The 22,242-nt window shown below is 36.6% G+C and overlaps 1 protein-coding gene across 1 annotated transcript in view; it reads left to right on the forward strand.

The window, feature by feature from the left end:
* NUBPL (NUBP iron-sulfur cluster assembly factor, mitochondrial) overlaps window positions 1-21,309 on the forward strand; it is a 223,000-nt gene extending 201,691 nt beyond the window's left edge. Inside the window, exons 9-11 of the mRNA XM_047075581.1 lie at window positions 10,258-10,378; window positions 13,587-13,669; window positions 21,151-21,309. Coding sequence (XP_046931537.1) covers window positions 10,258-10,378; window positions 13,587-13,669; window positions 21,151-21,213 — 267 coding nt within the window. The 3' untranslated portion in view covers window positions 21,214-21,309. The remainder of the gene's footprint in view (window positions 1-10,257; window positions 10,379-13,586; window positions 13,670-21,150) is intronic.
* Window positions 21,310-22,242: the final 933 nt, after the last annotated feature.

The following is a 22,242-nucleotide window of genomic DNA, read 5'->3' on the forward strand; positions in this document are numbered from 1 at the left end:
AAGGAAGAATTGCCAGGCGTGGCGATTGATTACATGAGGTAGGGTGGTTAGAAAAAAAAATGGCAGAAATCTAAGGGATTTTGAGAGTTAGGCTGCCATATTAATAAATCTACCAGGAGCTAGTTTTTTGCTCAAGATGACAGTGAGGTAGAAATAAGACATTAGATTCTCAGTCACAAATCCCTGCCCTTATTCTCTATGAGGGTTGTGATTTAAAACTGTTTGGCAAGGAAGAGACTGGTGGAGCAAATGATTTGGTGTTGGCCTTTTTAGTACTGTTCACATCACATGATGTATGTGACCATCCCTTCTCCTCACAGAAACAGATTTATTAATCTGTATATTTGTAGCCTCTTATACATAGATTGATATTTTTTAGCCCTGAGAGAGCTATATTCTTTAATAAGTTTATAACTTCTTTTATGGTTACAAATTAAATTCCTTTAGAAATTTTATTATAATTTTTTTAGGCAATAGGGTGCTACTTACAGTGGCATTTTTGCATAGTGGTAAAGAGAATAAGCTCAGGAATCTGAATGCTAGAGTTCAAATCCTAGGTCTGTCACTTTGTTGCTGTATGACCTCTGCAAGTTACTTAATTCAGAATATGAGAATTATAGTACCATTTCCCTCAGAGGATTGAGTAGAGAAATAAATGAGATAATGCGTGTAAAAAGCTTAGTACAGTGTTCGGCACAAGCTGAAACAACCAATAATGTAAATATAAAATGTCGATTAATGTTGCTTATTATAATTACTTTCAGAATGTTATCATGAAACAGATACATTTCATAGATATTTATGTATTTGGTCTACGTGTTTTGACTAGTCCTTTATTTTCTTTTTTTTTTTTTTTTTCAATGTTTATTTATTTTTGGGACAGAGAGAGACAGAGCATGAACGGGGGAGGGGCAGAGAGAGAGGGAGACACAGAATCGGAAACAGGCTCCAGGCTCTGAGCCATCAGCCCAGAGCCCGACGCAGGGCTCGAACTCACGGACCGCGAGATCGTGACCTGGCTGAAGTCGGACGCTTAACCGACTGCGCCACCCAGGCGCCCCGAGTCCTTTATTTTCTAATAAGAATGTTAACAAATTTTTTACACCTTAGATGCATAGTGTCTTTGAGATTTCTTTATTCCTTGAGTACTTTAGTTGAGCCTAAACCATTCTTTTCATATAGATTAGTTGCTAAAGTTAGAGTCTAAAATTCTGTGTTAATTTAAATTTGCATTATTTAATACATGTTAATTGCTGTCACAGATAAACCTCAAAATATATAATGATGCAAATACAATAGAAGTTTATTTCTTGCTCATGTAACAGTACTCATAGATGAACAGGTGAGCAGGGTGGTCTTCTCCCAGGAACTCATTTAAGCTGCTGTAGCCTCTGCCATTTTCACATGTGAGTTCTAAACCCACCTTTGGGGCCATCCTCTTTTGAGCCAGCCAGGGGGGGAAATGGAACAGAGGTGTGTACATGGAGATTTTTATGGACCAGACATACATACATTTCTACTCACACTTCACTAAAAGTCATGTGATCATATGTCACATTTCTCAAGGAGCCCAAGAAAATTAGATTAGTTATGTGCCAATGAAGATGAGGCCATGGACTTTGGTCAAAGCTACCTGTCTCTGCTACAGATGACCTGGAAATAAAATACAGATTATAGCCTAATGCTGGTCACTGCACTTACCTTTTTTTTCCCTTGTAAGTAGTCCTGAAAATTCTATAACTATTTCAGCCTTGAGAATATTTATTTATTTTAAAAAAGGGAGATAGGAATTTTGCTTTTCCTGTGGTTTACTTTTCTTGCTGATTAAAAACAAGAAATTCAAAGAAACCAAAAATACTAGTGTGGTGTGGAGCTTTTAAATATTTATTTGAAAGGGTTAATGATTATATTTTCTTCTAAGAAAAATGAGGTGATCTTAGAACCTCAATTAGGTGATTCCCATCAATGTTTTCTTTCCATTTTCCACTGTTTTCCATTTTCATTACCACAGACCCTACACAATGTTCTCAACAATGAGGATCAAAGTTGTGGTTTATTATTTTTCTGGCAGAGTGGCCAGTTATGGTAGTAGGTTAATTGTTTGGACCTGGGGTTCCACACCTTCACCTGTGAATGTCTTCAAAACTCATGTATTCATGAAACACATGTTAGAGCTTTTTTTAGCATCTATCTTGTTTGTCTCTTAGACCCCAAAAGTCCAATTATATTTAATACCTCGAGCTGACCTGCCATAAAAAACAATTTAGAAATAGGCAGTCTTATGTGAAAATAGAGGCAAGTGACACATTTATTCTCTCCTTTCTTCCTTGAATATGTTTTCCTCTGTGATTATCAAATAGTCTCATTTGGTTCTCTGGGAAGTTTCATACCTTCGATGTATTTGAAGAATCTTTCATTATTGGCTGTAGAGGCTTTACAAAGTGCTGTTTGAATTCTTTCTAGGAACACACTAGTTTGCACATGATGTATCACATGTGGCTTCCTTCTTCACAATTGGTTAATTTTTCCACTTTTAGAAGAGTGACTTTTCTTTTTTGGTAACCTTTATACAACTGGGTAGCAGTCTGCATCTTGACCATTATTACATCTCAGAGACCAAAGTTGTATGCTCATTTGTGTCTTCCCTTGGGATCTCTCACAAGTCCATGAATGTTTTTATTGAGAATGCTGTTCTATGTGATTTACATGAATTAAAGTAATAATAACTCTCACAACCCTGTGATACAGATAACATTTTTTTCTCTCATTTTGCAGATGTGGAAACTGTGGTAAGAAGATTAAATAACTCACATAAGGTTACCTGTCAGTTTAGTGGGCATCTGGGCTCCTATCCCAAACAGTATGCTTTCCAGAGCCCACATTTTTAACTGCTTTTTCTGTGGATTATCCAAAATTGAGTAATCCAAACTGTAGTAATATGGACATGGGAGAATACCACAAGCTTAGAAATTTCAGGGAGCAAGAGAGGTCTCCATTAAATTTGCTTACCATTGGGTTTCTGACTGTCTAGGTGGGCAAGTAAGGGCAGGAAATGGGTGGATTGATTAATGGGGAGGAGTCAAGAGAGGTATAATGAGGGTGTTTTTTGGGAAAGGGAATTCCATGACCAGGAGAAGAAAATGAAATCTAAGGTTGGATTGCAGCAGTGAGTGTGAAAATGGTTCAAATTAGGCCTTCCATTATAACTGTGCTCTTCATTACTATCCCTGACTATATTGGCTCAGTATTGTTTCAGACCGCCTAGTTCCATGAACAAAATCCTCGAGTCCATTTACTTGTCATCTTGTTTATTGACTTCCATATACAAAGCAGTGACCCAGCTGGTTTGAATTTTGGCTGTGTTATTTACTAACTGTTTGACCTTGAGCAAGTAATTTAGCTTCAGTGTTTTGTGACTGATCTCATAGGTTATAATGGCAGTTAAATGAGATTATATATGTAGTACTTAGCATAGACCTTAGTACATGGTACTATAAAGGGAGGCTCTGAATGTTATTGTTTTAGTAGTAGATTTTAGGGATCATTATTATAGAGATCATCATTTAATATAAACCCTCATTTTGGAATTCAAGATGTAGAGAAGTTGAGTTTGCACCTCATGGGCACACAGCTATTTAGTTGGTCCTGAGAAGAACATGAATTTCCCCATTCATTGTTCTTTCCATGCCAGACTACTTCTGAAAAAGAAAACAAAAACATCCATGTCATTTTTAAAAATTATAATATTTGTACACTTGTTTCAAGGAATATGCTAAAACCTGGTTCAAGGCTAATGGAGAACTGAATCTAATCTATTTCAGTTATTTTTATTTATTTTCTATTTAACAGTTTCTCTTCCTCATTTTTTTCTTAAATATTTTGTAATCCTTGTGACAAATTCCAACCAGCAAGAATTTAACCTGATTGTAACCTTGAGAAATTGGATTACATAGTAGCCTGAAAATCTTGCTTGTTACTTACCTGAATCTGAATTTAAAATGCCAAGAAGAAATTAAAATTGAGGCCTTTTGAGCTTGCTTAATTCAATTCAGTTGGACACAAAAATCCAATATTTCAAAGCAATGTTGATATTTCAAGAGAGTCAATTTTTTTTAAGTTGATAAAAGAAGTACCCTTCTGAGCCAATGATGGATTGGAATAACGTAAAAATAACGTGTAAAAGGTTTGTGGTGGCTGATGTTAAGCAGACATGTGGCATTTACTTTCAGTAAAACTGGCTGAGGTAAAAAGAGATCGGGATCTTATACATTTTTTCTCTTTAAAATTTTTTTATTTCAGTATAGTTGACACAAAAAGTCATGTTATATTTTGATGAGACATTAAAAAATGATTGAGCATGCTTGCAGCTGCATTTTAATGGTATTATGTAAATTAAGCTATGGCAAAGCATCTGTTTTCTAATGTTTCTGCTATACAAAATAGTTCTATAATAAACAAACAGCCTAACAATACATGAAATATTCACACAATATAAGGCATTTTTGGGGGGGAGCAGGCAGTACCTGCTCAAAACTCTTTGATTATGGAGGACTGCTTTTTTAAAACCTAGCATAGTGTTTTCTAATCTTTTTAACACTCCAGGCTTTCTTTTAAGTTTTCTTCCAACTAAGAATTGAAAAAGTTGTCTGTCACATACTTTGCATATCTTAATATGTTTTCTTTCTAATTAATCAAATAAATGTATGTGTGTGTTATCACAATCAGTTGATATAATTTCAACTAAAAGCAAAGAAACTTTACAGTTTATCTTTCTTATATAGTCTTGGAGGCAACTGTTTCATGTTTCTCCAATTTTTAAAAATATTCATAAATCACTGGCCCTCATAAATGTTTTTGTGCATCTTTAGGACCTTAAAGCAACATTAAATAGGAGAACTACCAAAATAAATTCTGTAGTTATGCTTCAATTGTCTACAACAGTACTTTCCAGCAGAAATGTAATGCAAGCCACAAATGTGATTTAAAAATAGTTAGTTGCCGTATATATATTTTTAATGTTTATTTATTTTTGAGAGTGAGAGAACGCAGGAGCAGAGGAGGGGCAGAAAGAGAAAGGGAGACAGAGAATCTGAAGCAGGCTCCAAGCTGCCAGCATAGATCCCAACACAGGGCTCAAACCCACGAACCATGAGATTTTTGACCTGAGCCAAAGTTGGATGCCTTACCGCCTAAGCCACCCAGATGCCCCTTTAGTAGCCATATTTTAAAATGTAGGAAAACAAAACAAAACAAAACAGGTGACCTTAATTTTAATAACATACTTAACTCAGTATATTAAAAATATTATCATTTCAGCATGAAATCAGTATCAAAGTTGAGAATCAATCAACAAAGGAATTATATTTTCGGGGCGCCTGGGTGGCTCAGTCCGTTGAGCGTCTGACTTCGGTTCAGGTCATGATCTCTCGGTTTGTGAGTTCAAGCCCCGCGACAGGCTCCGTGCTGACAGCTCAGAGCCTGGAGCCTGCTTCAGATTCTGTATCTCCCTGTCTCTCGGCCCCTCCCATGCTCACACTCTGTCTCTCTCTGTCTCTCAATAATAAATGTTTAAAAAAAATTAAAAAAAATACAAAGGAATTATATTTTAAAATACTGGGAATACGTACAATTCAATGAAAAACAACAACAACAACACATGATCAATAGAAAAAAAAAAAGGCAAGAATCCTGAACAGACATTTCACAGAGGAGAATATACAATGACCAATAAACATGTAAAATGTGCTCGGGGCGCCTAGATGGCTCAGTCGGTTAAGCGTTCGACTTTGGCTTGGTTCATGATCTCGCAGTTCGTGCCCTGTGTCAGGCTCTGCGCTGACAGCTCAGAGCCTGGAGCCTGCTTTGGATTCTGTGTCTCCCTCTTTCTCTGCCTTCCCCTGTTCACGCTCTGTCTCTCTCTCTCTCTCTCTCTCTCTCTCAAAAATAAATAAACATTGGAAAATTCTTAAAAAATATGCTCAACTTCATTAATAATTATGGCAACACAAATTAAAGCCACAGTGCAAAGGAGAGCTGGGCACAGCATCAGGAAGAAAGAGAGCAAACTGGAATACACGTACACTCCTGCTGGTGAAAGAAAGCTTTCACCAGCTCTAACCAAAGGAAAGTAGAGTGTGATGCCTAAGGCTTCACTGCCACCCCGGGGTTTTCATTCCACTTTCAGGGAACTTTAACCAGGAGTCATATATATGAAGGAAGATTCTAGGAAATATAGTTCCTATTATAAACACATTGACAGTTTGAACAGTCCAGCACAATGGGCTCACCATACTTGCTAAAATAAAGAAGACTGATGATACCATATGTTGGTGAAGCTGTGTCACACCTGGAATTCTCATACATTACTGGGAGGAGTGTAAATTGGTAGAACTTTATTGGAAAACCTGGCATTTTTTGCTGAAGTTAAACATGCGTAACCTAAATACTTAGCAAAAAAAAAAAAAAGAGAGAAAAAGGGGGAGACATGTATAAAAACATTCATGGAAGCATTATTTATAATAGTTTCCCCAAAGTGGAACCCAAATTATAACACCATAAATTAGTTTTGCCTGTTTGTAAACTTTATGTAAATGGAATAATAAGTATATACTTTCATGTTGCTTATTTTGCTTAAACTTCATTATCATGTCGCATTCCATTGTGTGACTGTGCCACAATTTATTTGTCCATTTTACTGTTGATGGCCATTTGGTCATTTTCTATCTGGGAATAATTAGTGTTATTTGTGAATACTTTTGTACATGTGTTTTGTTGAATGTTAAGTTCACATTCCTGTTAATCTATAACTGAGAGCAGAATTACTATGCCATAGTAGAAACTAAACATATATCAATTATTTGGATTAACTGCCAGCTTTACAAAATGGTCGTACCCGTTTACACTCAGGTGAGACTATGAGTTTTACTTGCTCTCCATCCTCATGGAGATTTGGTGTTGGTGGTTGTTACAGTCATATAGACATTCATCTATTCTAATCAGGTCTTAAAGCTTATATGCATGATATCTCATTGTGGTCCTAATTTGCATTTCTCTGATGATTAGTGAAGTTGAACCCTTTTTTCTCACATTTGTTGGTCTTTGCATATCCTCTTTTATGGAGTGCTGGTTAAGTCTTGCCCATTTTTTAATTTCTGACTTTTTCTTATTGATTTGTAGAGTTCTTTATATATTCCAGATAAAAGCCCTGTGTCATGGATGTATATTATAAATACCACCTCCTGCTTTATACTTTGCCTTTTCACTCTCTCTTGTGTCTTCCAATTTAGTTATTAATTTTAATGACCACTTTAACAAAATGACTTTTTATTTATGTTTAGTGCTTTGTGTCCTGCTAGAAAAATCTCACACTACTCACACCATTCCTCAACCATGCTGGCTTTTCAATTCCTTGAAGGAAACTTCTCCCTACTTGTATCTTGAGAGTTTTTCCTCCTTTTTATTCTTTAACTTCTGCGTCACATATTTCCTCAAGAAACTCCTCTGTGACTCCCAGGGTATGTTGTCCTCTGTGTTCTACACTCTCATAATACACTGTACTTGCTTCCAGAGAAGCTCTTCCAGTTTTTAAGTAGATTTTTGCAATATTTGTTTAGTCTATTTCTCTATCCAGGAGCGTGAGGATCAAGTCTGTTTTGCTCACCACTGAATGCTACCCCTTTCGCTTAGCCCGGTAACTGGCATATAATAGGAGCCCATTAAATATTGTTTGCTTATAGTTTTATGTTTGTGCCATTTTGTGGTCTTTATAGAGAACATGTCTGAGGCATAGAGAACAGTAACAAGATACTTCTACGTTAATCATATACATTGAAAATACTTGCTCCATCCCTTTCTGTTTTGGGGAGTCTAAGAGATTGTGGAGTAGGGATGCTTTTCCCATTCTCTCTGAATTAGAGTATACCCTCATGTAGGTGTTCACATTATTTGTTTTTCCTTTCCCATTTCTTTTCTTTTCTTTTCTTTTCTTTTCTTTTCTTTCTTTTTTTTTTTTTTTTTTTACGTTTATGTATTTATTTTGAGAGAGAGAGATTGAGAGACAGCAGAGAAGGGGCGTAGAGGGCGACAGAGAATCCTGACCCAGCTCTACAGTGTCAGCATGGAGCCCACTGTGGGACTCCAAGTCACAAACTCTGAGGTCATGACGTGAGCCGAAATCAAGAGTCAGATGCTTAACCAACTGAGCCACCCAGGCACTGCCCTCCCATTTCTTGAGTGATATATTTATGTTCAAGTTGAAAGCTCTACAGTGAGGGGACTATATCACATTTCATATAAATGGCAGTAAAATGCCCAAGCAATGGGTATATTATATAGACATAGTGAATAAAGAAATAAGGTGTGTGATATTAGCGGTGTTTTCTTCTGGCTTTTTGGAGATGGTATTGAATTACCGAAGTACAGTGTGATTTATTTTTTATAATGCTTTGCATCAGCAAAATGGCATCTATTCGATGCTTAGAAAATGCTTAGCTACAAATGTATGTCCCTCACAATTTGTCTTCATTTGCATGTGTTCTGAAAAACTTTAGTCTTTTCTGTTTCTCTTTTCAGAGAGAAGAATAAATTTGATCACCTTATCTATATGTTTCATTGTAGACTATCACTGCTGTCCTTCATTTAAAATGCACATGTTCTAATAGAGATACCTCCTGTAATGATGATCTTTTTGGTGGAATTGATAGGATGATATACACATGTTATCTCTAAGCCTCTGATAATTGTGTTTCCTTATTTTTATTTTAGAAGCAAAGCACTGCTTTAATTTCCATTAATGAGAAAATGGGATTGGGGCACCTGGGTGGCTCAGTCACTTAAGCATTCAACTCTTGATTTTGGCTCAGGTCATGATCTTGTGGTCATGGGATCAAGCCCTGCATCGGGCTCCATGCTAAGTGTGGAGCCTGCTTGGGATTTATCTCTTTCTCTCCCTCCTTCTCCCCCTTCCCTCTCTCCCCCTAAATAAATAAATAAATAAATAAATAAATAAGTAAGTAAGTAAATACTAAGTGTGGAGCCTGCTTGGGATTTATCTCTTTCTCTCCCTCCCTCTCCCCCTTCCCTCTCTCCCCCTAAATAAATAAATAAATACATACATACATACATACTAAATGTGGAGCCTGCTTGGGATTTCTCTGTCTCTCCCCACCTCTGTCTCTCTCTCAATAAATAAATAAACAAACAAATATTTTTTTAAAAGAATGGGATTAAAAGAAATATGAATAAGGATTATATTTGCAGAAACTGTCTATTTAACAAATGTTTATAAAGTATCTCTTTTATGCCAGAAGTTAGGAAATTCAGAAAGAGATGGACACTTTCTGTAAGACTTTAAATTTTTATTTCAAATAATAACATTCTGATAAGAGCCAAGAGTTTTTTGCTAGAAGTGTCCTTTTTTCAGTTATGGAATGAGGATGATAAAATACCCATCTCATAAAGTTTTTGAGATGAGTAAATGAGATAGTTCATCTAAATAATTTACCCCCAGTGCCTGGTATATAATAAACACTCAGTACTTGTTAGGTGTTATTCACTATGACACTTTGTTCACAATAACCTCTTAATTATTTATTTTCCTGTGTTTCTGCTTAGTTTTTCTGTATTGCTATCAGGGCTAAATTTCTAAAAAATGGGTCTGATTTTGTAACATTACCTCGATCATCTTTCAACTTGAAAAACCCTTTGTTGGGCCATCTTTCCAACTTGAAAAACCTTTTGTGGTTTTCTGTTGTCTCAAGAAGAAAGTCTGAAACACATGAATGGCATCTAGCATGTTAACCATCTGACCTTCACCTCCCTTTACCAAGCCAGCTTCTGCCTTTGCCCCCCATTAGCTTGTAGCCCAAATAGGCCATGTGTGGCTACATTCCCCTGACTTGGCTTGTGTTCTTCTTTCCACCTAGAATTCCTGCTGTAGGCCTCAACCCTTATTCTCATCCTTAACCTGAAGAAACAATTCCGAGCAATGTGGGCAGCTCAGAGATACCTCTTATTCTTCCCAGACAGAATTTTTTGATCCGTGTTATTTTTATCTCTTTAACATTTATCACATTATTAAAGTTAATTACATGTGTCTTGCTCTCCCACTAGCGTGTGAGTTCCCTTTAGAGCAGAAACAATAACTTATTCATCATTGTATCACTAGAACCCAGTGGGCACTCAGTAAAAACTTGTTGAAATAATGGATTGAGATTTGGTTTAACTTTGTTTTGATTTCAGTGGTTTTTGTTATTCTAGGTTCTAGGCCTTGTCCAAAATATGAGTGTTTTCCAGTGTCCAAAATGTAAACATAAAACTCATATTTTTGGTGCTGATGGTGCCAGAAGACTAGCACGGACCCTTGATCTTGATGTTCTAGGTAAGACCATAGGATATTCTTTTGCAGAGGAAATGGCAGAAGGGGAGGTGTGGATAAGATGATGATGAAGAGTGTCTCAGAAAATGATGAATTGTCTTCAGTTTTGTGTTTTAAATTAAGTATAAGGAGTTGTATGTGTTTGTTAACCTTTCTTCGGCTTTATATATTTCATTAGTGGGAGGCTTTTTGAAGAGGAGGTTTGTTCTGCCAATTATCACTTTTACCATAAGCAAGAACTGCCTATAATTGAGTTTGAGAAGAGTTTTGTGGTCTGAGTTTTGTAATTTGAAGTCCTTATTTTAAATAATGGTCATCACTTTGTTTGCTAAGCTGAGAACATATCTCTCAGTATAAACAGATAGGCATATGAAAATACCTGGTCAGTGTGTTGTAGCAACCTTTAAAAGTGTCAGTTCTTGGTGCATATGAAAAAATGCCTTTCTGATAAGTTCTGAGTTTATCAGTCCTTTTGCTCTAGAAAGATAATATTTTCTGTTTTCTGTAATCTTTTTATAATGTGTTTGCCATGTCTGTGAAATATAGTACCTGAAATTTACATTGTACATACCATTCACGTTACTGAATTGAAGGATTAATTAGTGTTATGGGAAGTGAACTCATGTGTTAAGTGAGCAAAACACAGATTTTAGATAAAACATGATTTTTGGAAAATCTACAAGCAACTTAATGGACATTTTATGAAACATGTGTTGATAATTTTCGTTATGAATGAGTTTCTGTTCTGGGCAAAGGCAGATGTTAGATGCTGAATAAGGGAGGAATAGAGTGAATTATTAGTTTTAGGAAGTTAACAATTAAGATCCCTTAGAGATCAAGGAATTTCACAACATTGTTTATTATAATTAAACTTCTAAAAGTTGATGTTAAATGTGTTATTGTTATTATGCATTTGTACTGTAGCAGCCACCACAGTACCAGGTGAATACTAATGTTATATTTTGATACGTTGCTTTAATTATAGCCACTAATTATACTCTGCAACTGTTTTTTATTTAACTAACCTAGAAAGTTCAATTTCCCAAATCTGCATAATAACAACAGATTGACATACACTTATGTAATAAAGTAAATGTGTAATTATAATGGCGCTATTGAATTATGCTGACAACATTATAATTCCCTGATTTATAAATGGGTGGTATGATATACGATATTGTAAATCATTTATTTAGAATTTGAAATATATCTCTTAGAGAAGCAATCACACTAAGTTACATTTTAACCAAGAGCTCACAAATGTGTAGTTACCCTGAGAATGTGTCAGAAATACTGATTACTGATCACGAAAAATGGATAGTGTTTATAGATGGCTGTATCTAACAGTGTTATGGGAAAACTAATTTGGAATCCCAACTCAGGGCACATCTCTTCCTTTTAATGCAGTCATGGGGCCCAATGAGACTTCCATGATCTGGAGCAGAGGCTTCAATAACAAAGAGGTTGTAGTCAGGAAAAAGGAACTGAAGTCAGGGAAAGAGCTCTCCCAGCTATGGCCTCCTGGCTGGTTGAACTTCCCGGGGGCCCTAATATGTCCTTTACTGACTCCCGGGCTGCCTCTTAATTTATTTTCATCCATTGGGCTGCACTAAATAATTATTTGGGAAAATGGCTCTCAGAACTTTCTCTGTAACAGTTATGTCTCTGAAATATGCCCTTGCTTCTTTCAGACCTGGCCCCTTAAAGGTGCGTTTCAAGGCCAGACTGCATTTTACCCACTCTCCATACCATTACTCCTTTTTCTCCTCCTTTGTTATGCAACTGTTAGCCCATTACCACTCTCACTATGGTGTGCCACCTATTTTCTAAAAGGGTTTTCCTCTTTCTTGATCAACTCTTCTGTGCTTATAGATAGGATTATGAGTCCCTGAAAGTCACAAACTATATTGATAGGTGCCTATATAAAGGAGAAGGTTGTGCCTTTTTTCTTCCATTATTGCAGTAGAAATGAAAACATTCAGGTTTCCTTACTATAGTGGCATAAATCAAGAGAAAAAACTTTATGGGTTTCTAAGAATTTTATATAACATATTTTCCCCTACCCCCTGTGACAGTTTCTTACAGGCTTAAGTTGATCTATAGAATAGACATCAAATTTAAATGACTACTGAAATATTCATGTATTTTGTCATTTGGCTATTGAACATTTAAGAAAGATTTAAAGAGTTGATTAAAATCCCCAAATTTGCTGACAAGAGGAGCATGAATTACCCGTTCCTCTATGCACTTCATAATATAAATTATAATAGGTTTGTAATTTTGTAACATATACTTCTGCTTTATTTAAGTAGCCTGGCATGGTGCTGAATGCCTTATTTTGCATAAACATGCTCACATACACACCAGGTTTCAGTAACCTTTGCATGGATTTGGAATTGTTCTAAGAATGCTCAGTACCATGATGAGTCAACTCTTCTACTTAAGACTCCATTTACAGCATTTCAAGTCTAAGCCTTTTGAAAGGCTTCATTTGTGAAGGTATGGTGGAGTCAACTGGACTATGGATCAGAGCATTTTCACCCTAAATTCTACCACCTAATAGTAACATATCCTCAGGAGAGACACACAATCTTTTTGACAAGTCTGTAGTAGAGGTCTTATATACTTGCTGAGATCTCATCAAGCTCACAAGTTATATATAATGCTATATAGATTAATACATAAAGAAAAGTAGTTAGATATGATAAAGAGGCAGGTCGTGGAGATAACAGATCTGGCTTACTTTCAGGCAGTTCTCTTAGCTCACTCATCTGCCAACCTCAGGAAGATAATTTATTCTTTTTCGGGGCTTTGTCTCCCCATCTTTCCCTCTTCATTTTCCTCTTGTTATTTAGTACGATGTGTCTATATCAGATATTACAGGGAGAAGTAATTTTACAAATGTCTTCTAAGCCATTTCTTGCTAGAAGACCCACAGCAAAGAATAAATCAGAGTCCTTATCCCTTGATTGGCTACCATATAGCTTTCATATACACATATACAATGTCTGAACTATGGAATGGAATGGAATATGTTGCCCCTAATTTTCATTTGACATTTCTTTTTTAGAGATTTAGCAATATGAGGATAGTCATAATTCAAGTTGACTTGAATGAAAATTTTGTTTTTTTTCTGAAGTTCACATAGTGAAATTCCAAATGCCTGTATAAACTTTTATAGTGCTAATGGATGTCTGGTGGGCTCTTTTAGGGGACATTCCCTTACATCTCAGTATAAGGGAAACTTCAGATACAGGCCAGCCGATTGTGTTTTCACAGCCTGAAAGTGATGAGGTAAGTGATGTTCTTAAATATGTATTTTAGTATCTTTTTTTTTTTTAATTTTTTTTTCAACGTTTATTTATTTTTTTTGGGACAGAGAGAGACAGAGCATGAACGGGGGAGGGGCAGAGAGAGAGGGAGACACAGAATCGGAAACAGGCTCCAGGCTCTGAGCCATCAGCCCAGAGCCCGACGCGGGGCTCGAACTCCCGGACCGCGAGATCGTGACCTGGCTGAAGTCGGACGCTTAACCGACTGCGCCACCCAGGCGCCCCTGTATTTTAGTATCTTTTTACAGGATATACACTTTTTGATATTTAGGAAGAAAGTTGGGAAGATCAAGTTTATCTATTTGCAGTCCATATATTAAATATTAGTTAACTTATTCAAAGCATCTTTAAATAACTATATTATATGGTAAGCATACCATTGCTGGCTCTGAATTATTAGCTGAACAGGTTCACTTACAAAGCTATCACTTGGGGTGCCTGCATGGCTCAGTTGGTTAAGCATCTGACTGAGGCTCAGGTCATGATCTCATGGTTCCTGAGTTTGAGCCCTGCATCAGACTCTCTCCTGTCAGTACAGAGCCTGCTTGACATTCTCTGTCCCCTCCTCTCTCTACCTCTCTCTCTCTCTCTCTCTCTCAAAAATAAATAAAACATTAAAAAAAGTTTTTTAATTAAATAAAAAAAGAGCCATTACCCTACTAGTTTTCTTATGAAGAACACTAACAATGAGCATTTGTAAAATTCTTATCCTGCTGCCTAGCAGTATCTAACTGCCCAAGATTATTGTATTTGTATTAAGTTGTATAAGTTCAGCTCATTGTTTTGAGAAGGGAACATAGTGTAAGGAAATACTAAGTTGGACATAGGGAAATTGTTATACTGCATTAGAGATGGGATTTTCATTGCCTTTATTTTTAATAAATATGATTGGGGAGATGAGATGGAAAACTAGTTGTGTTTCATTAGCCAGCATCATTGGAGATACAGTTGATAGGTTTTCAAGATTGCTGAAGCTTTATGACTTTAAGAATAAATTGTTTTATTTTATTCTCTTTGTTAGATGGAAATACAATCAATCATATGTATCTCTTCTGTCCTAAGTAGCACTTGTTGTGTAAGCTAGAAGCTGAGCTATCACCTGGTGCATCAGTTTTGATGTAGTTTTTGTATTCCTTTGCTGAAAAGCCCCAGTCAGTCTTCTAATAGCTATTCTTTTTTTGTTTTTCCCTTAGCTAATGGGTATAGCTTTATAGTACTGTTCTTTTGACTATCTATAACTACTACTCCTTTCATTCCTAGCTTTCTCCAATCTTATGTGAACTAGAAAATAAAAGAGCTGAGCTTGGTTAGAACCGTGAATGAAGTAAGAACTGTAAATAATTCGACAGTCAGGAATGTTGGATATGTAAAGTACATTGATTTTGAGTTCTTTCTCTCAGCGGCCCAAGGTCCTTTCCATTTCTTAAGAGTCAGTATCTATGGTATAGGTGATTGAGTTGCTGGGGATAAGATCTCTGAGGAAATAGAGTGTAGTGTATTGCACTTATCATTGTTTTTCTCTTTTCCTGCCTTTTAGGTGGTAAATGTAAAATTTCTTTTTCAGTCTTTTCTTAGAAATCTTTCAGATAAGCAAAAACCATAACCTTTTATTACTCTCATAATTAAAGTCTGCCAACCCAACTATCATAGGTGTACTTTACGCAGAATGAAAGTTGTATGAAAATTGAGTTTAATTATACACTTTTAAATGCCTCCCAAGAACAGACTAAAGACATTCTAAGGTGATTTCTTATGACTAAGAATAATTACTTACTACATTATATCAACTACAAATTTAGATTAAAAAAATTTTTCCTTAATGTTTTTTTTTGAGACAGAGAGACAGAGAGAGCGAGAGAGAGCACAAGCAGTGGGGGGTGAGGGGGTGGGAGGGGGAGCAGAGAGAGACAGAGACACAGAATCTGAAGCAGGCTACAGGCTCCAAGCTGTCAGCACAGAGCCCGACACGGGGCTCAAACTCATGAACTGCGAGATCATGGCCTGAGCCGAAGTCAGATCATGACTGACTGAGCCACCCAGGCACCCCACAAGTTTAAACTTTTTAATATTTTCTCCACCTATCCATTATTGCTGTTTTCTTTGAGATTTCTCAAAAGCGAGGAACCTTTCAAGCAAGTTAAAGGAATGTAATGCAAAAGAAAACATATAGCAGCCATCAAAAGATAATATGATTTAAAACTCTAAACAGCAGTGTTTATGTAGTTTTCTGGAGTTGTTTTTTTTTTAAATCTCATTTACATTGTCATAAACGTTAGACCTATTGTTTTACTGTTACTGCCTGACATTTATGAGAATGAGAACAGCCTAAGCCTTTGTGGTTTGTGCTAGATTTGATTTGGTGAGGTCTTGGCAAAAGCAGTGAGAATTTCACGTACCACGTTCTCAACCTTAAATATTGAAGATTTCTGAGCAATTTTAGGATTTAGACATGGCCATGAAAAGGAAAAAAAGAAATTAGTGCCTTGTATTTATTCTGTTTCCGTGGAAATTATTACATTCATTATTATGAATCATCCTCCTAATAGTAGCCTTACAGTGTACCAAACATTGTCAGACATTTTGGTTACATAATTTCTATGCTTACAACTTAATACAATATATAAATAGTCCCCATTTTGCAGACAAGGAAACTGAGATTTAAGGAATTTAAATAGTTTTCCCAAGGTTTCAGAACTAATAAGTGATAAAACATGATTAACAGACAAGTCTTTTCCCTGCAACTCAATAGTTCCATTTTATCATATACCTTTCGGGTCCTATACTAATAGCTATGATTTCTTTAATTTGTTTTAAGAGAGTACAGTACTTATGTGCATTAAATACATTATCTTATTTGCTACTTCACTCTCCCAGTAACATCTAACTTTCACAGGAAGTGAATACCTAAGTGATACTGATCAACTTAAAATATGATTTGTACTGAATTTAAGGCACTATCAGACAGCTGTCAGGAGTTAGAGTACCAACTAAAAAGTACCAACAAGCTGCTACCTCCTCAGTCATTAGGCAAAACCTTCTGAAATGAGCACTACTGAGGAAAGGAGAATAGTTGACTCTCCAAATATAAGTAGCATGAAATAGCCAGAGAAAGCCATAGAGGATGGGAGAGGAAGTGGACACTTAGGATTCAGAACTCTTAAGTTCAATAGCATTGCCTCTTGTTTGTGTGATTATAATGATTAATTCAACTCTATCTACTTTTTGCCTTTCCTTGTGTCCAGGAAACAAGTAATGGACGCATAAAGGACTGATATTTTGTGCTTTCATCCTTTTTATCAAGTAAAAATCTTAATATTGACATACAGAAAGGTGTGCTGTAAGGTATTCCTGATAAAGACTTTCAAAGTGGAAACTATTATCTTATAATTTCTAATTTACTATAACCTTATAATTTTAATAGGATTATGTATGATGAATTAGGACCTCAAATCCTTAAAAACAAAAACAAAGGAAAAAAGTTCCCTGTAAAACTTCTTGCACTTTGTTTGCCATCCATTTCCTTTAACTTGTTAATGATAGAGCAGACAAACAGCCTCCAGCTATGTTATCTGTGTTTGTAGATGCCTCAATAAAAGATCTCGAATAGAAGTGTTATTTTATGTATACCTGAGGTGATAAAAAAAAGAGAATATTAATAGTTTGAGAAATCAGAATCATTTTTTTTAATATATGATATGTGTATATTGCCTTTTTGCTAGTTATGGATTAAACAAAAGGCAGGGATTTAGTTTGCTTGTTCCTCAGTCAAGAAAAGTACCCACAAGTACATGTTCATAAGAGCTCTTCAATGAGATTGTAAATTACTTGAGGACATAATAGTAATAATTGCAGCCACTAATATTTATTTCATTCTTTTGTGCCAGCACTTCACATACCTTATTCTTACTTAATATTCCCCAAACCCTTTGAGATAGCTGCCGTTGTTATTTTTTTTTAATTTTTTTAAATGTTTATTTATTTTTGAGAGAGAGAGAAAGAGAGCTGAGTACAAGTGGGGGAGGGGCACAGAGAGAGGGGGACCGAGGATCCAAAGCAGGCTCTGAGCTGATAGCACAGAGCCCGATGCGGGGCTCAGACCCACAAACGGCAAGATCATGACCTGAGCCGAAATCGGATGCTTAACTCATTGAGCCACCCAGGCGCCCTAGTGGCTGTTGTTTTAGATATTTTGGAGATGTGGAAACTGAGCCTTAGAAGGGTTAAGTAACTTGCCCAAGGCCTCATAGCTAGTAAGTGATGGAGCTAAGATTTTAACTCAGGCCTGTCTAACTGCAGAGGCTCCAGGTCTTCACAAGTGAACTATTCTGCCTTCCTTTTGTATCATTACATCCCACAGATTTCCCAAAACAGTGACTCGCACATGATAAGAACCAGAAATTATTTGTTGAAATGATACTGCACTGGCTGAAAAAATTCAAATTCAACAGTTTTGTAGAAATTGAAACTGTTAAACTAAGCACTTTTAGAGATTTCTCAGCAAATGACAACCTAACCATTACTTTGAGTGTGATATATTGAAAGTTTAAGCTTGGAGATAGTCCATTAAAAAGCAAAGGTTAAATGTAGCAAATTTGATTATTCTGGAATCGTTCAGTGTTTTGTGTAGTCTGATAGGTTTATGTCTCTAATTTAACATAAGTAAGAGTTTAAAGATGATACAATGATGGCTTTCTCTCAGCTTGCCTTAGTGAACTCTAAATTGTCGTCACAGAAATATTAGGCCTAAATACTCAGAAAAGCTACTGGGAGATAAAAGGTATTTACAGAGATGCATGGGTGAAAATCAGCATACTAGATTTAAGAAAAATATTTCTTTACAAAGTACATGGCATTTCCATTTTTATTTTTTTTAACTTTTTTTTTTAATGTTTATTAGTTTTGAGAGAGAGAGAGAGAGAGAGCAAGCAGGGGAGGGGCAGAGAGAGAGGGAGACACAGAATTGGAAGCAGCTCCAGGCTCTGAGCTGTCAGCACAGATCCCGATGCAGGGCTTAAACTCACAGACTGTGAGATCATGACCTGAGCTGAAGTCGGCCGCTTAACCAACTGAGCCACCAAGGAGCCCCCCTGGCATTTCCATTTTTAAACAAAACTTTTGTTTCTGTTAACTATAGCAGAGAGTGAAACCATTTTTAGATAAAGCATTATGACTAAAATTACTTGTACTTTGGATTTACTGTTTAATATGTAATGTAGTAGGGGAGCCTGAGTGGCTCAGTTGGTTGAGCATCCGACTTCAGCTCAGGTCATGATCTCACAGTTCATGGGTTCGAGCCTCGTGTTGGGCTCTGTGCTGACAGCCTGCTTCTGATTCTGTGTCTCCCTCTCTCTCTGCCCCTGCCCTGTTCACACTCTGTCTCTGTCTCTCAAAAAGTGAATAAACGTTAAAAAAAGGAAATATTTAATATGTAATGTAGTAGAAGGATCTAGGCTTTGGAGTTAGGTGGACCCAGGTTTGACACTTTCCAGCTTAGTGACTTTGTGACTGTTTCTTTATCCAAGTTGAGTTGATGATGCTTATTTTACATAAGTGTGATTACTTATGCAAAGTACTTGGTATAGTAGGTACTCGATAAAAAAATGTAAGGCTTTATTCATATTTTGAGAACTATTTTTTTTTTTAACATTTATTTTTGATAGAGAGAGAGGTGGGGCTGAGAGAGAGGGGGACAGAGGATCCAAAACATGGTCCATGCTGATAGCAGAGAGCCTGACGCGGGGCTCAAACTCAGGAACTGTGAGATCATAACCTGAGCTGAAGTCAGACGCCTAAGTGACTGAGCCACCCAGGTGTCTCCCTTTTTTTTTTTTTAATTTAATGTATATTATTTTTGAGAGAGAGAGAAAGAGCGAGCAGGGAAGGGGCAGAGAGAGATGGAGACAAAGAATCCAAAGCAGGCCCTGGGCTGACAGCACAGCCCAATGCAAGGCTTGAACTCATGAACTATAAGACCATGACCTTATTTGAAGTTGCATGCTTAACTGACTCAGCCACTCAGGCGCCCCAAGAACTTTTCTTTTTTAAAAAATGGACTCTTAAGTGAGATTTTAATACTTTTCTGATAAAATAAAGCATAAGTCAGCTGTTAGGGCTCAAGTATAGTTTTCAAAAATGAAAATGTGTCACACTTAAAACACTTCTGTAAGTCAGGGTAAACAGACCTCAAACAGTTCTTTTACCATGCAGAGTCAGAGAGCAGTCAGGTTAGGTTCAAAGACCAGCTCATCTGGTATTAGCTATAATGCTTCAGGCGAGAAAGACTGTTCACCTTTCTGGGTCTAGGTTTCCTTATCTATAAAGTGGGATTAGTGACAGAATTTATCCCTTAAAGTATCTGCCCGTTTAAATGAAACATTACTTGGTAAATATTAAGTACTCAAGTAAATTTTAGCTATTATCAACCATAGTATTGTAGTAGTGGTGGCATATTCATAAATCTAAGTATATAAACATATAAATTAATGGTTTTAGAAGACCTTACTATTGTGTCTTACAGTTACTTTTTATAGATAAGATAGGAGAAATAAATAACATTTGCGTTGCAATTATTCAAAACTTAAAAACATTTTTGTAAGGTTTATTTTTGAGAGAGAGCATGAGCTGGGGAGGGGCAGAGAGAGACACACACACACAGAATCTGAAACAGGCTCCAGGCTCTGAACTGTCAGCACAGAGCTGGATGTGGGGATCAAACTCTAGGCGAGATCATGACCTGATCCACCCAGGCACCCCTAATTATTCAAAACTTTTAAAATGCAGATGTCATGACCGTTGTTCTGACGGGACCATGTAGGCATTGGGATAGTTTGTGACTAACACAGTGACCCACAGTGGCTTAGGAGTTGCTCTTAGTATTTGGCTGCTCTGGGGATCCCAAAGATGAAGAGTGTAACAACCTAACCCAGGAATTCTTGCCTGGTACCCAAATTTCACCAGGTGAAGGAGCCTAAGGTGCTTATTGCTGGTATTGGATGCCATTCTCAGAGAGAATAGAAAATGCTCCATAGGGTGGTAATAAACAGTCCTATTTGAAATGACTAACAGCTCTTATGCCAAAGAAGTTTGGGCAGCATCTAACTCACGATATCAATTTGTCACAAGAAGAAGATACAATTTTTCTACAACTGGACTGGGTTGCTAGTTTGATGACATGGGAATTAGAGTTTGAAAACAGTAACTGCTGGTATTAAATATTGTTTTCAGAAAGTCGCCTTCTAAGTAGCTGCCCCCTAAAAATGCTAAAACCCTCTCTTCCCTGCCCCACCTGCAGTGTACATGACACCATCTTCTCACTGCTGAACTTCCTCAGCTCACTCAGCCTTTTGACTATTAAATTCAGCAGGCAGCTATGGCCAACAGTTCATGAGTCATTTGATGTCTGCTGGGGAGAAATGTAGAACAAATGAGTCTGTTCTTTTCCAGGCCAAAGCTTACCTGAGGATTGCTGCAGAAGTGGTAAAAAGATTGCCACCACCTCTAAAGTGAATTCCCCAAGTGTTCTGGAAATTTGCCTGGTGCTTAACAATAAGAAGACCTTTGGAAATCAGCAGTGTGGTGATGCAACCTACAGGAATAATAGAATCATGGTTATTTTCTTTTATTTCTAAGGAAATAATGTCTTATTTTCAGATTTGATTTGCTAAGCAATGACTCACAAGTAAAATTTTTATATATCAATGTTGACTGCTACATTTAGGAATTTTTTTTTTTTTTTGAGTGCTGATGTGTACCAACTGCACAGAACTGCATTTTTTTTTAATGGAACTACCCCTTGGGGAATCATGAGTTTATATTATAAGCTCAACCTTCAATTCAGGAGAGTTAAAACTGTATTCTTTTTGTGGGACTATGGAGTTAGTCATTTAAAGGATTTATTAACTGCATACTGATATAAGTGTGATAACTCCATCAGTCAGTTTGGTCTGAGTTTCAATCTTGTCTTGGACAGTCTTGGACACGTTCTTAATGTAAAATAACTTCTGCTTCATCTGGACCAGGCTCTACCCTAAACTTACTGAATATAATCTGCAGGGGTGGGGCCTGGACATGTATATTTTTAACAAGATGACAATGATTTTGATGATTCTGGTTATGATGGCAATAGTTATAATAATAGGTAACATCTATCAGGTGTTTCCTTGTGTCCGTATAGTTAATCTTGCATTCGTATGAGTGGGGTACTGTTGTTACCTTCATTCTATAGATGAGAAAACTGAGATATGGGAGTGTTAAGTGTTTTGCCGAAGGTTTCTGTTCTAGCAAGTGATAGAGCTGGAATTTGAACTTGGACAGTGGGATACTGGATCCTCCCTTTTTTATACCAAAGAACATTTGTTTATTTCAAAAGAGAAATACGGTATTCAACATTTCCTCCAACTTACTTGACCATGAAGGCCTTATCCTATCCCTTTTAGAAGCATTTCATGGAGTTTGTGTTTCAAATGATACACTTTGAAAAGCATATATCTTATCTAGTTGAGGCTCAAAGATATTTGGGGGAGTTTTCCAAGGTCA

This window comes from Lynx rufus, unplaced genomic scaffold (assembly GCF_022079265.1).
Source record: "Lynx rufus isolate CCGP_SWC_20201006 ecotype Redwood Valley unplaced genomic scaffold, mLynRuf1.p SCAF_13, whole genome shotgun sequence".
Taxonomy (NCBI): domain Eukaryota; kingdom Metazoa; phylum Chordata; class Mammalia; order Carnivora; family Felidae; genus Lynx; species Lynx rufus.